Raw genomic sequence first — 17,915 nt, forward strand, 5'->3', positions numbered from 1 at the left:
ATGGGCACTCAGCTCCCATTGCATACTGGACCTATTATTAAACAGTTGCTGTGTAAGCAAAGGACTTTTTTGATATGGGTATTTCCCTTGTAATTCAATATTGTTACAGGAAATAGGAAGAGGTTATTATGTGTAAGAAAATATTAACTAAATTCCAGCCTAGATCAATCAGCAAACTTGGGGGGGGGGGGGTAATTGTTTGTTTGTTTTTTGTTTGTGTTTCTTTTGTTGTTGGATATTTATTTTTTTTAACCATCACAGGAAAAATGGAAAAAATGCCTAATCAGGTGCATCACAGTCTGTCAGAGAAAGGTCAAAGGAGGTAAATATTATTATTATATTATTTTAAATTAGGGTGTCAAGCAATTAAAAAAATTAATCATGATTAATCGCACTGTTAAACAATAACAGAATACCATTTGTTGAAATATTTTTGGATGTTTTCTACAATTACAAATATTTTGATTTCAATTACAACACAGAACACAAAGTGTACAATGCTCACTTTATGTATATTTATTTATTACAAACATTTGCACTATAAAAAAGAAACTTCAGTTCACCTCATTGAAGTACTGTATTGCAATCTCTCTATCATGAAAGTTGGACATACAAATGTAGAATTATGTAAAAAAAGAATAACTGCACTTAACAATAAAACAATGTAAAACTTTAGAGCCTACAAGTCCACTCAGCCCTACTCAGGGGTGAAAGTAATTTAAAGGACTTACCGGTACGCCAGAGTCCTGAGCGGGGACGTGGCCTCAACTGGAAGATGCGGGGCCTTTAAAACAAGCCCACAGGGGCTTACTTTCACCTCTGGTCCTACTTCTTTTTCAGCCAATCACTCAGCAAACAAGCTTGTTTACAATTGTGGGAGATAATGCTGCCCACTTCTTGTTTACAATGTCACCTGAAAGTGAAAACAGGCATTCGCAGGGCATTGTTGTAGGGTGTAGCAAGATATTTACATGCCAGATGTGCTAAAGATGCATATGCCCCTTCATGCTTCGACCACCATTCCAGAGGACATATGTCCATGCTGATGACTGGTTCTGCTCGATAACGATCCAAAGCAGTGGGGACCGATGCATGTCATTTTCATTATCTGAGTCAGATGTCACCAGCAGAAGGTTGATTTTCTTTTTTGGTGGTTTGGGTTCTGTAGTTTCTGCATCAGAGTGTTGCTCTTTTAAGACTTCTGACAGCATGCTCCACACCTCATCCCTCTCAGATTTTGGAAGGCATTTCAGATTCTTAAATTTTGGATCTAGTGCTGTAGCTATTTTTAGAAATCTCAGACTGGTACCTTCTTTGCGTTTTGTAAAATCTGTTGTGACAGTATTCTTAAATCGAACAACGTATGCTGAGTGGCCATCAGAGACTGCCATAATGTGGAATATATGGCAGAATGCAGATAAAACCACAGAACAGGAGACATACAGTTCCCCCCCAAGGAGTTCAATCACAGACCTGCAGGGCTCAAGTAGAGTTTCTAGCTTTTGCAGTTTTTCAACATCTGTCGGCACTGATAGTGCTCTTGAAGAGCTAATGTGGATGTGATAGTGGCTTTATTGCAAAGCAGGCGCTGAATCATAGCCAGTGTGGAGTTCCACCTGGTTTAAATTAAGGCTGTCGATTCGTCGCAGTTAACTCACACAATTAACTCAAAAAAATTAATGGTGATTAATCGCATTCTTAAACAATAGAATACCAACTGAAATTTATTAAATATTTTGGGATTTTTCTACCCTTTCAAATATATTGATTTCTGTTACAACACAGAATACAAAGTGTACAGTGCTCAACTTATATTATTATTTTTATTACAAATATTTGCACTGTAAAAATGATAAAAGAAATAGTATTTTTCAGTTTACCTCATACAAATACTGTAGTGAAGTCTCTTTATTGTGAAAGTGTAACTTACAAATGTAGATTTTTTTTTGTTACATAACTGCACTTAATAAAAGAATGTAAAACTTTAGAGCCTACAAGTCCACTCAGTCCTCCTACTTGTTCAGCCAGTCGCTAAGACAAACAAATTTTATTTACATTTACGAGAGATTCTGCTGCCTACTTCTTATTTCCAATGTCACATGAAAGTGAGAACGGGTTCGCATGGCACTTTTGTAGCTGGCATTGCAAGGTATTACGTGCCAGATATGCTAAACATTCCTATGCCCCTTCATGCTTTGGCCACCATTCCAGAGGACATGCTTCCATGCTGATGATGCTCATTAAAAAAAGTGCATTAATTAAATTTGTGACTGAACTCCTTGCGGGAGAACTGTACGTCTCCTGTTCTGTTTTACCCGCATTCTGCAATATATTTCATGTTATAGCCGTCTTGGATGATGACTCAGCACATGTTCGTTTTAAGATTACTTTCACAGCAGATTTGACAAAACGCAAAGAAGGTACCAATGTGAGATTTCTAAAGATAGCTACAGCACTCGACCCAAGGTTTAAGACTCTGAAGCACCTTCAAAACTCTGATCGCAACGGGGTGTGGAGCATGCTTTCAGAAGTCTTAAAAGAGCAACACTCCGATACAGAAACTACAGAACCCAAAGCACCAAAAAAAAAAAAAAAAGAAAGAAAGAAAATCAACCTTCTGCTGGTGGTATCTGACTCAGATGCGAAAATGAACATGCATCGGTCCGCTCTGCTTTGGATTGTTATCAAGCAAAACCCATCATCAGCATGGACGCATGTCCCCTGGAATGGTGGTTGAAGCATGAAGGGACATATGAATCTTTAGTGCATCTGGCACATAAATATCTTGTGATGCCGGCTACAAATGCCTGTGATGCCATGCAAACACCTGTTGTCGCTTTCAGGTGACATTATAAACAAGAAGTGGACCGCATTATCTCCTGCAAATTGTAACAAAACTTGTTTGTCTGAGCGATTGGCTGAAGTAGGACTGAGTGAACTTGTAGGCTCTACAGTTTTACATTGTTTTATTTTCGAATGCAGTTTTTTTTGTACATAATTCTAGATTTGCAAGTTCAACTTTCATGATAAAAAGATTGCACTACAGTACTTGTATTAGATGAATTGAAAAATACAATTTCTTTTGTTTTTTACTGTGAAAATATTTGTAATCAAAAATAAATAGTGAGCACTGTACACTTTGTATTCTGTGTTGTAAGTGAAATCAGTATATTTGAAAATGTAGAAAACATCCAAAAATATTTAAATGAATAGTATTCTATTATAAAGAGTGTGATTAATTGCGATGAATTTTTTAAATTGCTTGACAGCCCTAGTTGAAATATCTTGTACAAGAGGTTCTTGTTGTGACGGGTTGGATCACAGAAAACCCCTTGGAGGCTGCCAAGACTATTTCTGCTCCTGCTTTCCTGCCCTGTCAGTTTAGGACTTCAGTGCCCTGCCTGGTTTCAGCCAGACCCACTAGGCTGCTGCAAACCCAGACCCAGGTCTGAACGATGTCCCCTAACAGCTGTAGGTTTAACTGAAAGCAGCGTACAGAAGTGTTCCTGTCTTTAACAGTCAGATACCCAACTCCCAATGGGGTCCAAACCCTAAATAAATCAGTTTTACCCTGTATAAAGCTTATACGGGGTAAACTCATTAATTGTTTGCCCTCTATAACACTGACAGAGATATGCACAGCTGTTTCTCACCCCCCACCCACCAGGTATTAATACATACTCTGGGTTAATTAATAAGTAAAAAGTGATTTTATTAAATACAGAAAGTAGGATTTAAGTGATTCCAAGTAGTAACAGACAGAAAAAAGTGAATTACCAGGCAAAATAAAATAAAACACGCAAGTCTAAGTCTAGTACAGTAATAAAACTGAATACAGATAAAATCTCACCCTTAGAGATGTTTCCATAAGTTTATTTCACAGACTGGACACCTTCCTAGTCTGGGCACAATCCTTTCAGCTGTTCCAGCTCAGGTGATAGCTAGAGGATTGCTCATGATGGCTCCTCTTTGGTCTGTTCCACCCACTTATATATCTTTTGCATAAGGCGGGAATCCTTTGTCCCTCTGGGTTCCCACCCCTCCTTCTCAATGGAAAAACACCAGGTTAAAGATGGATTCCAGTTCAGGACCCGGACCGCCGCCGGGTGAGTACTAGCGGGTGGTGCCTTTTTTTTTTTATGCCCACTCCCCCTGGTTTCTCCACCTGACTATGCCACTGGTTCAGATCACATGATCACATGTCCTGTGAGACCCCAAGCCTTCATTCCTCCCAGCCTGACTCACAGGAAGGCCTGTCTGCAAACAGAGCCATTCACAGTCAGTTGTCCTGGTTGATGGGCGCCATCAAGATTCCAAACCACCATTAATGGCCCACACTTTGCATAATTACAATAGGACCTCTTAGTTATATTTCTAGTTACAGATACAAGAGTGATACATTTATACAAATAGGATGACCACGCTCAGTAGATTATAAGCTTTGTAATGATACCTGACGAGACCTTTTGCATGAAGCATATTTTAGTTACATTATATTCAAACTCATCAGCATACTTTCATAAAATCATACAGAGTGCAACGTCACACTTGTTTCTGTCCATTGAACCTTGTTGTATTCATAGCTCTGTACTGTTAGCTGGACTGTGTTTGAAATGGCCCACAAGTTTTCTACATTTTGCTAACACGTTTTCAAAACCACCATCGCTGAGCGCTACTGTAATGGATCGCTGCAGACTGTGAGCAATGCAAGCCGTGTTCAAAAGGCAAGCGACTGGCTACTGCTACCATGTTACGTCCACTGTCAGTACTAATTGTTGTTACCTTTTCTTGAATATTCCATTCTTTTGCAACATCCATGAAACTCTCTGCACATGCTTCAGCGTAATGTCTCTCTTCAGTATGAGTTACTGTTACAGCAAACGACTGCAGTGTCCATCTGGTATCAATAAGGTGTGCCATGACACCAAGATCACTATGATTGCTCAAGGATGTCCAGTGATCACCAGTGAAAGCAACAGCCAGTGCATTTTTCAGAAGCTCCAACTCTGTAGTCTTCTCGTTGTCAGTATAGGTCACTTATCTGTGATGCAATCGTTCCTCGGGAGGGCAAGGTGTATGACTGATTGGAAGATGCAATTTGAATAATATCTCTTAGCCCTCTGTCATTTACAGTGTTGAGTGGTCTGCAGTCCATAGCTATCTACTTTGCAATAGCATTGGTTCAGGTGTTGAACTTTGTTTGATCCGTGGGCTTGTAGCGATCCTGAAACTCTGTAATTGTACTGTCGCGGCTGGCTGGATTCGTTTGCTGGTGGTGGGTTATCTATACCACAAGAGCCGGAGGCAAAAGCATGCTTAGAACGTAGGTGGTACTGCAGACTTGAAGTGCTTCTGCGGTACTGGGACTCAGCTGTGCAATAGCTACAGATAACAGTCTTTTTAGGCAAAGCACCATCTGGAAGTATTTTAAACATAAACTTCCCATTCAAAAGTCCTGAACTGTTGCTGCTTTGCTCCATTACCTTTTTCTGATATTTAATCACTCCAGATCATGAAAGCACAGTAGAACTGTGTCAATGTCTGGAATAATTCAATACATTCTTCTATATAATCAATATATTTGTGTCCTGTTCAAAAGAGTCCTTGCCATGGATATGGAAAGATTTTACCTCAGGATTAACATTCAGTAGGGGAGTGAATAGCGCAGGAGGCTTTTTTTCGCCTGCTGCTGCTGGGTTAGCCTTTTGTACACTATTTTGTGTGCCTCCTTTAGAGGAGTCTTGGCTTATTGAAGGGGTAAGGTTTTTTTGGTTGGTTGGCTGGTTGGTTTTTATCTATCTATCTATATCTCAGTACTCTGGAGATGAGAGGGGTGTGAGTTGTGCAGGAGAAAGGTGAATTATTGATGCTACTCATGTTGGAGGGGGTTTCTGAGCTCACCAGGTTCACCTCCTGTCCGAAGAGAGTTTCATCTTAGACATCTGCATTCAGTGTTGGGAGAGGACAGGGGAGGGGGGAAGTAAGCAAGGACTTGTGCAGGAGGAGGCTCTGGGAGGACAATGGGGAGGAACAAGCAGTAACTTGCGCAGGAGGAGGGTGAGGGAGGTGTCTTGCTGCTCCTGCTTCTGGAAGGGTGGTTTCTGGTACTGGGCTCGCCAGGCCCGCCTTCTTTTCCGGAGCAAGGTGGGCTCCCTTCCGCTGAGTGAGCCCTTGTTTGCAAGGGAGGGTGGATTTTACCTCAGGGACTCGTCACGCTGCAGGGGTGGAGAGGCTGAGCTCGCCAGGCCCATGTTCTCTATGGGGTACCCCCGGAGTGAGCGGCCAGCAAGGGGAACTGAGGCACGACGCGGGGTGGGGGGGTTGGTCCTGGGAGGGAGGGGCCGACCAGGAGCAATAGGGCCCGGGCTTCAGAGCCGAGCCCTGGGCAGCACAGAGCTGGCGGGGGGGCGGGGATCAGCTCCCGCTGCGGTGGCACGAGTGGGGGAGGGGGACAGCCCCAGCGGCAAGCGGCAGGGAGCTGTTTTCACTTTACTTTTCTGCCGGAGCCGGTATGAGAGCCACGTGTTTCTGCCGCCCCTTCTCTTTCCGCCCGCCCACCCTCCGGTGGCGGCTTGCGGTACTGCGCCTCCCTCCTGAGCAGCGGATGCTGCCCTGCTGTGATTAAAAAAAAATCAACCCAGGTTCATTGTGCTGTGCGTTAATCGCACCCCTTAACGGCAGTTAATTGACAGCCCTATGTTACATCTCTTTGAGAAATGTGGATTCAATGCCACAGGCTGAGCAGACACACTTAAAACCTTATAGGGACTGGCATTGTATTTAGCAAGTACCACTCATTACTGGGGTGATGTAATGATAAGGTGGGAAATTGCTTCTGCCAACTCCAATAGGTGCCTCAGAAAAACAGAACTTGTAACCCATCTTGAAGCAATATTTTGCTTTGCGGAAAGAAGAATAAGAAAGGAACAAACTCTTTTTGATTTCTAGGACACTGGAAGACCAGACTGAAACACACACAAAAGAAGAAGAGAAGCAGATTGCCACAATCCAAGAAATTCAGAAGACAAACAATCACCTGAAGGAGCAACATGAAATTGAGAATAAAGTAAAGAGCAAGATAAAGCAGGAGGCAATTCATCTTACTCTGGAAAACATGGTGAGGAATGATATTCGAGGTTACACAGTAGGCGCTAAACCAGGGGTGGGCAAACTTTATGGGCCAAGAGTCACATCTGGGTGGGGAAATTGTGTGCAGGGCCAGGGCAGAGGGTTGGGGTGCGGGAGGGAGTGTGGGAGGGGGTGCGGTGTGCAGTAACGGGCCCAGGGCAAGGGATTGGGGCAGAGGAGAGGTGCGGGATGTATGAGAGGGCTCACAGAAGGAGGTTGGGGTGCAGGAGGGGTGCAGAGTGCAGGAGGGAGCTCAGGGAAGGGGGTTGGGGTGCGACGGGATGCAGGGGGCTCAGGGCAGCAAGTTGGGGTGCAGGAGGGGTGCAAGGTGTAGGCAGGGAGTTGGGGTTCAGGGTACAGGAGGGGTTTGGGCTCCGGCCCAGCGGTGCACACTGGGGACAGGGCAGGTGCCCTGCGTGCCTGCCCTGGCCCCACGCCACTCCGCTCCGGGAAATGGCTGGAACCACGTCCCTGGGGGGCAGGGGGCACAGGGCTCCATGCACTGCCCTTGCCACGCCTCCAGGTACCGTTCCCGGCCAATGGGAGCTGCAGGGGGTGGTGCCTGGAGGCAAGGGCAACACATGGAGCCCTTCCCCCCCCAATACCCCTAGGGCCCCAGGGTCATGGTGCTGGCGGCTTCTGAGAACAGCGTGGGGCCTGCGGCACCATGGGGGTCAATCCCATGGGCTGAGTCCAAAGTTCTGAGGGGCCGGATCCGGCCCGTGGGCTGTGGTTTGCCCACCCCTGCGCTAAACATTTCCCAGCTGAGTGCAGCTGCGCAAGGAGAGGGTGCAAAGGTCCATCTCCCTGGCATCTCTATACTGGCCTAGGCAGAGTTTCAGTCCTTGTGCTCCTGGCGTGCAGAGAATGAGGAACTGTAGAGCCAACAGTAGCAGTGGAAATCCCAGCTGGAGAGGGACGTATCCATGGCTTTATTCCCTGCTGCCCCAAATTGGGGCCAGCAGGAGGAAGAAGGCACACAGGCCATTGTTGTTATAGTTTGTATAGGCAGATATAGTTTGTTTAAGACACAGTGCCTCCATAACTCCCATTGAAGTGCAACACTTCCTAAACCGTCCAACCTGCAGGTACTAGTTTAATGTTACAGTCTAGCCCAATCAAGCAAAAGATTTAAAGGCATAGTGCAGTTAAATATTATGCTCGGAGGTGAGAGCGATTTTACCCCATTTCTCAAGCCTCTGCTTGGAATTCCCATTGATTTTGAGGACAGAGGGATTGCGGTATCAAGCTTGTATTCAGTGGGACTACTCACAATCTGAAAATTAAGTACATACATAAGTCTTTGCAGAATTGGGACCGAATATTCTAAAAGGGAAATGAAGTTAGCGAGCCAGATAAATATTGACCTATGTGAGACCAACTACTGAGCAGATTTCTGCACGTGCTGTCTGAGTGATTGGTTCATCAGCAGTGCTGGTAAGGATGTACCCCTTTGCAGCATTGCTCCAGATCTCAGTTTTATTGCTCTCTGTGGAGGTAGAAGCAGAGATCTACTGACTTGTTACTTGACTTTTTTCTTCTAGTCATAATCCTGAATTTTTGTCCAGGATGTAACAGTAATTTTGATATCCATAAATGGAGTAAGACTTACATATACCAATCAAAGGCAATATTTTAAAAAATGCAGGTAGCTATAAATTCACTCTCTTGATTTGATTATTGTAGGATCTTGAAGAAGAGTTAGACATGAAAGACAGAGTAATAAAAAAATTGCAGAATCAGATCAAGGCTCTTACCAAGACTATTGAAAAAGGTAGGACTTATTTTTTAAAGTTTAAAATAGTTTTGAATGTGTAATACAGGGTATGTGTGTGTGTGTGAGAGAGAGAGAGCGGGGCGGTCAGAAGGTTGTGAAATTCAATTTTTCAACAACAAAAGATGGGAAAGCTTTAGAAAAAATTTCATAAATGTTTGCCCTGTTTTTCAGCCCATTTTATAAAAGTGTATATATGTGTGTACACTTTTTTTAAATTTTTTTTACAGAATTAGTTTTCACTCTAAAAGTTGTTTTAAAGGTTGAAAACCTGACTAATATTGGGATGGGTAGCCAGAGCCTCACTTGTTTAGTGCAAGTAGTCCCACAGGAGTAGACTATTCATGTGAGTAATCTGAGCAGGAATTGACCAATAAGACTTGAGCCATAAATTGAGATGATTATTGCAAACAGGAGCTACAGTATGTTTTTGGCAGTAAGACCTGCATGTCTCTCATAGTTTATTTTAACATGTTAACATTACATTAGCCTGTGAGTAAGAGTACATTTACTTTTGACAGCCAATGAAACACATGTGCCAGCTGTGCCTAAAGAGTACATTGGAATGATGGAGTACGTAAAGGAAGATGAAGCAAGAATTATTAAAAATCTCATCCTTGGTACTTCAGTTACACTTTGAATTCCAGTCACATTTAATTATATTCGATATAGCATGTTAAACAAAGATTTGTTAATTTCAGTTGTACTCGTTGTCAACTTTGATCTCTTTATCTCCCTTCTCTCCCACTTTACTCTTAGGAGCACCATACTATTATTTTCTATTACTGCTGATTCAAAGTGTTTCAAAGACAGAAGTATTTATCTGGTGAAATTTATCGTTTGTCTCATATCTCTGACTCTACTGTCTAGCTTCTTATTTGCTCACTTCTGAAACTAGAAATCTTGAGTACTGCAGGACCTGAGTTTAATTCTCCTTCCTGGTCTACCTCTTCTGTAAGTCATTATCTCTAGAACTTTGCTAGAAGTTGTCTGTACCCCTCTGCTGAAATCACAAGCCCCTGCTCTCAAAACTTCAGGGATACAGAATGTTTCAATTGGACTGTTCTTGCTTTATGACTCAGGGCTGTGTCACCTCTCCTGTTTGGTCTCTCATCCAGTCTTCTACCCACTTGCTCTTCTTATCTATCTAGGGTATTTATTTAGCAGCGGTCACCATAATATTTAGGGATAGCATCTCTGGGTCATGGTCTCCTCTTTTTTTCCCTCTGCCAACTCCTTCACTAGTGGTTGAAATTTCACTTATGTTTCTCCTTCCAAGTGGAATTCTTTTCTTTCCTCTGAGTTGTTTCCACTCATTAAATCTCACCGTCAAACCATTTTTTTTCTTGCTTTAGCTCGTGATTAACAGTAAACTCTACTCATTTTCAGTGCGCTCCCTGACCCCCATTAACTAATGTACAAGAAAACATATATCCTCTCTATTGCTTCAGATAAGAGCTTTCTTTTCCTCTGCTCGACTCCACCTTCATGTATTACCATTCCTTTCTACTCGAACAAGATGTACTATACTTTATAAACTTGTTACAGTATTTCCTACCTATCTGCAAAACTTTTTTTTAATATATTTCTATGAGGGATGCTAAGTGGAAATGTATTGTGTTGTAATTATTAGAGCTGAGCAAGAACCAAAATTTCTGACCTGCAGAAAATTTCGTGCTTCTGGAAAAAAATCCATTCTGATGCAGAACAAAAAGTTGGACCTGTGAAATTTTCTATGAGAGGGGACATTTTGAGAAGAACTGAAATGGAATTTCTCTAAAACGTCCTGCTTTCCAGCCATCTCCTTGCCTAACTGTGTGCCAGGGAGCCAGTGCTCCTTGGGCATACCCCACTCCCCTGCAGCCCACCTGGCCACTGCCAGTGTGCCTCATCTCCCCCACGGTGGGAGGCTGGCCAGAGGAGCTGTGGGTGAGGCAGGGAGCTCAGCCTGGAGGCAGCCCACCTGGTGGGTTGCCCAGGAGACTGAAAACCTGGGCTGCCACGGAGGGGTGAACCATGGTGCTGGGAATGATTTCTGACCGAAAATCTAAATTTTGCAGATGGTGAATTCAGCACTGGGAAATCATTCTGATGCAGTTTCCTGCCCTGCTCTAGTAATTGTACAGGAAAAGAGAATTCATCCACAATCAATCAAGAACGTGGTTAGAAATTAATCCAGTGCCTTTTACCTATTTAAAAAAGACTAGATGGTGATATTACCTTTGTATCTACTATGTGTAATGAACACCCTATTTGACTCTGCTTTGCTCAGATCTAAAGCCACGTGGAGTGGTCGTGAATATGATTCCGGGCCTACCAGCTTACATCCTGTTCATGTGTGTGAGATATGCAGATTATGTGAATGATGATGACATGCTGAAATCTTTCATGAGTATAACCACTAATGGTATCAAACAAGTTATTAAGGTAGGAATATTTCTTGCATATTTTGCTTTATTCTACTATTTTATTGGTTTCAGTGTACATACACCTATAGGCTTACAACCTGTACACATTATACCTGGGAAAATGTTGATATTTGTCATCCGCTGGTCCTCCGGAGTTAAGAAAATGATAGATGGTGACAATGGTTTGGTAGTTGCACTGCAGTAGCACCTACAGATCCCAGCCAGGGGTGAAGGGCCTATTGTGCTAGTACGGTACATACATACTCCATAAAGACTGCCCTCTCCCAAGAAACTTTCAGAATTGAGACATAACATCCAATACAGTGCATCTAAAAGTTAGTAGCTCAATAAGTAAGTTTTACTTTGTTTTCAGCCATAGTAAGAGTTTGTTGCATGAGGAATTGCCAGACGTGATACTGGGCTTCTTTTAGGACAGAGATGAGGTTTGAAGAGTGTATTTGTTACAAGACTGCATTGTGTGGAATCTAGAGTGCTATTGCCACTATGCTTCCAACGGTGTAATTGCGTTTAAACACAGTTCTTGCTAGCATGGCACTAATAGATCTGAATCCTAGAAAACCATGTTGTAAACCAACTTACAAAACCATACTATAAGCTAGGACCCTCTGTCTGTGGTCCCATCTGCACTACAAATTCCACCATGGCAGTATCTGGATATTATGTTGTGGCCTAGTGACCCAGTAAAGCAAAAAGCACAGTTCTGTTTTGTGGCACAGATGGAAGTGAAACATGTTTTATGCCGTTTAACTTGTAGTATAGACAGAACCTACAACTCAAGTTTGTAAATAATTTTATAACCCAGTTCACCCCTTACACTGGGCAAGGAAAGCATGTCAGCACCTTGCTACCAAGAACCATGTTTAAACACAGCTGTAACTTACATAGGCCCAACAGCTGACTTCCAAAGCAATACTTACGTATAATTTCATGTCAGTTGTGTATACATACTGTGTTCAGTCCTTTTGCAGTAAGACTTCCAGTAATTTTTGGAGCCCCCATACACACTGTCTAGCCAACCCATGGTACAACTGCATTTAAATAATATACAAACAGAGATTTTAAGGCCATTATAGACATGGGCACACTTTGTATAGATAGCATTTTACAAATACTATTTGCTGCTACACTAACTCTGTGCTGGTCATAAGTTTCAATAATAAATTAAACTTTAGGGGATCATGTTGTTTAAAAAGGTTGTTTTATATGTCATTGTTTAGGAGCACGCTGAAGATTTTGAGATGTTGTCCTTTTGGCTCTCCAATACATATCATTTTCTTAACTGTTTGAAACAATACAGCGGGGAAGAGGTAGGAATAATTTAATCACTTCACATTTTACATAATTTCACTGAATTTTATAACCAAATGGGGCAGGGATCATCAGATGGGACCATCTCACCAAAAGGGCATGAAATTCATATCCTTCTGCACTAGTGATTTTTGGCTTAGAGGTGATCCAATGGAAAGAACAGCTTGTCCAAAGGAGTTTAGGAAGATGTTTGAAACACTAACAATAAACAGTTGTTAAAGCAAGAAGGAAGAAACGGTTACATACTTCGGGTGCCATTTAATCCATCTGCTGCTTAGTTTGATCTTCTGTTTAATTTGAACAGGACCTCAGGAGCTCAACTAGTTGTATTTAAAAATAACTTTCACCTTTTCTTTCACTCAGTGGTTACTGCTTCAGGCAGACATTGTTACCATTTGATTAATAAGTAAAGTTACAACTCCAAATGAAATCAAAGACACATGGTAGTAAAATAGCCAGTTTCATCTTAAACCAGATGAAGCTGAATTTCATTGCTCGTTTTTTGTTCTTTAAACCCCAAACTCAAAGTGATACTTGATGACTGCGGAGTAGAAACCCATATGGTCTGAAACTAAAAGACAGTATTCTCATGAATCCCTACAAAGAGAAAACACCTTTCACTCAACCCCAGCTTAAGCACTTCTGTGTCCTCTGCAAGCTGCAATACTCTCCCTGGTGGTTATAGTGACGATAGCAAATTTTGATCAGAAAGGCCTTTGATTGAAGGCAAGGCAAGGCAATGTAATGCAATTCTTTCACAATTTAACTGCGGAATTGGAGGCGTGTTTGAACCCAAAACGTGGTTCCGGGTTTGGATCCACGTTTTCAGCTTTAATCCATATCTGTAATGAACCAAATGCAAGTCTGAACATTCCAAACTTTGAGAGAGTTTGCATTTCAAAACCCCAAGCTTGAGAGCATTTCAATCCTGGATTTTTCTTCTCATTACAGAGATACAAAACTCAGATGTGGGAGTTTGGGTCAGCTTTAAAAATCCTGAGCTGATAATGTTGCCTGTCAGCAGTTGGAACCTATTAATAACCCTGTTTCTGAGAGGCTGAAAACTCTGCCAGATTAATATTATATCAGAAACTTGGCTTTTTACAAAGTACAAAAATGAGAGCACTTGAAACCATAAAAGATTGAAGAGGCACATTTGAATTTTTCTCTCATGTAGTTTAAACAAGAGAGTGATTTTCCTGCAAAAAATATCTGATGCTTTTCATGTAAATGATCTAGCACCTGATCCAAAGCCCACTGAAGTCAATGTGAGTCTTCCCTTTGACTACACTGGGTTTTTTGATTAGACACCGAATGAGCACTAAATAGAAAAATGTGTATATTGATGTTGATGAAATCCATGGGTAGTAGCAGCGTCTCAAGACAGCAGTACATTTGACCCATTTTGAGAGTGCATACACACACAACTCACTAATCCAGTTCATGTGTAGCATTGTTCAGATCTATTGATAATGATGGCATTAACAGCATTGTCATATTGATACATTTACAACTATCTTTCAGGAATTCATGAAGCAAAATACTCCACGTCAGAATATGAACTGTTTGAAGCATTTTGATCTTTCAGAATACAGACAAATTCTTAGTGACTTGGCCATTCGTATCTATCACCAATTCATTCTTGTAATGGAGAATAACATTCAGCCAATGATAGGTAAGAAGGAAGAAAATAACCAATGAAAATAAATGCACTAGTAACTTCTAAGGTATTTTGAATAAATCTTATACAGAGACAAAAGATTAGGGGTGAACTATGCCCTGTTGTGCATACACCTATATACATATGTGAGTACATTGACTTACAGTCACCAGAAGTTTGCATTTCCGCCCCCTCCCCTCACCCCACCACCACCCTTGCAGTAGCATTTCTTAGTGTGGGGCACTGCCCTAGAGCAAAAAGGGCTAGCTAGGGCAGCTGTGGACAATGTATAAATTGAGTGTTAGCAACACGTGACAGGTCTGAAGGAGGTGGGGGAGGGGGCTGATTGATTTTATTTTCCTAAAAAGGGGGGTTTCAGTTAGGAAATATTACATAACATATTTCTGCTTCTACTTCCATCCTGCCCTTCCTCACCCCCTCTATTTCTAACCAGCCAAGCTGAAGGCAAGCTATTCAGCAGCAGGGTATTCCATTTCTGTAATGCTGTTTTCACTAGACATTTTACAGTGGCTTTTTCCCTTGGTGTTTTTCAATTATTCATGATAGTGTGACAGTAGTTTTTGTTTTAGTTTTTCCCAAATTACCTCCCACCAAGGCTATGTCTATATTACCCTCCACTGGTGTCATCATGTAGAGTACATGTAGCTACTTGCTGCAGTGAAAAACGGGCTGCATCCACACTGCAGTGGGTCGCTACAGGCATCAGTGAAAGGCACTAGCTGAGGGGAGGCTCCAGCAGGGAGGCAGCAGGACACTACACTGCTAAAAATAGCCGTATAGGCAGGCAGGCACCGCTTGGACAAGTAGAGATGGTGTAGGAGACGTACTCACATGCATACCCGTACCCTTCCGGCGTGTCTTCACTCCACTTACCTAAGTCATGCCTCACCGGCTGTACTGCTGCTTATACTTCTGCTGGGGGGCTATGCAGGAGTGTACGCTAGACACTACCCAAAGAAGCATGAGTGTAAATCTACCTGAAAGGTCTAACCACACTAATCTTGTTTGATGTGGTGCAAGGAGTGGCTTCCTTCATCTACAGTGTTCCCCTTCTCCCTTTTGGGCTACCGTACTGAGCTGCCACGGTAAGGTGAGGTTCTAGATGAAATCTAGCCTGGAAGCCCACACCATTTTCACATGCAAACACCTGTCCTCCTTTATTACTGGAGTAATGAGAAAATGCAGTTTAAAAACTTTAAACGATACATCTTGAAAATATTGGTTCCCAAAACCAAATTACCATCATTAAAAGGACCCTATGTGGTGTTGGTGTTACAAATTATTTCCTGTTGCCTTTTCAGTGCCGGGTATGCTTGAATATGAAAGTCTCCAAGGAATTTCTGGCATGAAACCCACAGGATTCCGTAAACGTTCTTCTAGTATAGACGACACCGATACCTACACAATGACCTCCATCCTGCAACAGCTCAGCTATTTTTACAGCACAATGTGCCAGAATGGCTTGGACACAGAGCTTCTAAAGCAGGCGGTGAAGCAGCTTTTCTTTCTGATTGGAGCGGCCACCCTTAATAGTCTTTTCCTCCGCAAGGACATGTGCTCTTGTCGGAAAGGAATGCAGATAAGGTAAAGCCAATAAAGATTCAGCGAGCAGTTATTTGAGAGAGGGGATTTTTTTTACTTACTGTAGTTCTATCACTTGTGGCATTGGATACACTGTGAACATTCAGCGGTGATTATTCTTGTCCCTCTGGTTTGAAATGGTAGATTTTAACTTTTCTGTGAATTAGTTTGCTGGTCCTAGCATACTCCATGATACAGTGCTTATCACAAGTGTACTTTACAGGTAACATTAATAGAGGGACACACAGTACAGTCTGGAGGGGCAGAGAGACTCAGAAGCCCAGTTCTGGAGCATTTGTCCCCTTTAGCCTGCAACACGTCTGTGGATCTTGACATGCTAATTTACACACACAGGTATTTTAGAGTGGTTTTTATTGTGGAGAGCGGATATTGGCAGAGGAGGAAGTGCTGAATTGTCCTTCCCGCCCTTAATGATCAGACAAGAATCAGGTGCAATACCAGCAGGGGTTTGGCTGAGGGCTCCTCTTCCTTTTGCCCTTATGTGAATCAGGAGGAGAATATGCTCCTAAATCATTGCAAAAGATATATAGTTCAGTTACATCCCATTAGACAGTCTGGAGACAGAGCTGAAAGAAAATCAATAGATAAACCTTACAGGCCTTAAATCGTCCAGGAAAGTGGCAATGGGAGATGCGGGCTTTCACCTATAGGTCATCAATTATGAGAATCTGGCCCTGGTTGGGACTGTGCAAAAGTTGCTATCATCTCCTGGCTCTCTTGAGGATGCTGTGAAAGTGTATTTTTAAAGGAATAGCAATATTTTAACAGAATCCCATGTAATGCTGGCACATCCTGCTAATGTATGAAACTGATTAGGGCCTTTGTATAAACAAGGAAACTGTCATTGTCCAAAGTTTGTGAAATACAAAATATGAACAGGATAAAATGATGAAAGGGGAATCAGATTTTTAAATTTGTCAGTTTTAATAATCTAAGGTGGGTGTCTCTAAAGATATTTTTTGCTTAATATGTATGAATTTTAAACTGACAGTGTTTCTTTAATGACATTCATTTGCAGATTGCTTTATTATTACTAGTTTGTGAGGGGAAACTGACATTTCTATGCTTATTTTTTATTTAACCCCAGATGTAATATCAGCTACTTAGAAGAATGGCTTAAAGAAAAGAATCTGCAGAGCAGTTCTGCCAAGGAAACTTTGGAACCTCTCTCTCAGGCAGCCTGGCTCCTTCAGGTCAAAAAGATCACAGACGAGGATGCCAAGGAGATATATGAACGCTGTACATCCCTGTCTGCTGTGCAGGTAATAAACTCTGTCATTTTATGTTGGCAGCACCAATTGCAGAATCTTATAATTCATGTGTGAAATAACCCTGGCTGCAGACAGAGTGATCAGCATCCCACTTTTATAGCGGCTCCTCCCTGGCCGCCTCTTCCGACACAGGAGTCCCCAGCTATAATGTTTGATTCGCGGATTCCTTTGTTTGTATTTTCTACTTTTCTGTCTTGGATGCCTATCTGCCTTGTTCTGTCTGAGTCCTGCTCCAGACTTGTCCTCTTCTCTATTCCCCAGTATAATTTCCTTTGTCTGTCACAAAACTCTTTTTTTTTTTTTTTTTTAATGGGTTTCCTTTAATCAGTTCAGCCATTTCCACCATCTACCCACATCACCTTTCTCCTCTCTGATACTTTTGGGGATGAGCCTAGGCAATTATCACATACAGAACCACTCACTAGTTTGCCAGTTAATAATCTACCTCCTTACAGTACAATTGCTTACAGTGCCCTCAGTCGGTTAGATATGAATGGGGGCATAATTTTAATGCCTCTTCCTTTCATACTGTTCCTTTTTTCTTGCCTGGGTTATTAAATTATTAAAAGTCTTTTATTATTTACACAGATAGTAAAGATCCTCAATTCATACACTCCTATAGATGATTTTGAGAAAAGAGTGTCCCCATCGTTTGTTCGTAAAGTCCAGGTAAGAGCCTTAAATGATTTTCTCCCACACATTCAAGTTACGATATTTTGCAC

General features: G+C 42.0%; 1 protein-coding gene across 1 annotated transcript in view; it reads left to right on the forward strand.

The window, feature by feature from the left end:
- Positions 1 to 17,915, forward strand: part of MYO5C (myosin VC) — a 58,260-nt gene that overhangs the window by 37,262 nt on the left and 3,083 nt on the right. The window contains exons 31-40 of the mRNA XM_037911199.2: positions 262 to 322; positions 6,949 to 7,117; positions 8,815 to 8,902; positions 9,424 to 9,522; positions 11,175 to 11,329; positions 12,549 to 12,638; positions 14,164 to 14,314; positions 15,622 to 15,904; positions 17,010 to 17,184; positions 17,782 to 17,862. Coding sequence (XP_037767127.1) covers positions 262 to 322; positions 6,949 to 7,117; positions 8,815 to 8,902; positions 9,424 to 9,522; positions 11,175 to 11,329; positions 12,549 to 12,638; positions 14,164 to 14,314; positions 15,622 to 15,904; positions 17,010 to 17,184; positions 17,782 to 17,862 — 1,352 coding nt within the window. The remainder of the gene's footprint in view (positions 1 to 261; positions 323 to 6,948; positions 7,118 to 8,814; positions 8,903 to 9,423; positions 9,523 to 11,174; positions 11,330 to 12,548; positions 12,639 to 14,163; positions 14,315 to 15,621; positions 15,905 to 17,009; positions 17,185 to 17,781; positions 17,863 to 17,915) is intronic.

The sequence above is a fragment of the Chelonia mydas genome, chromosome 10 (assembly GCF_015237465.2).
Source record: "Chelonia mydas isolate rCheMyd1 chromosome 10, rCheMyd1.pri.v2, whole genome shotgun sequence".
NCBI classification, from domain to species: Eukaryota; Metazoa; Chordata; order Testudines; family Cheloniidae; genus Chelonia; species Chelonia mydas.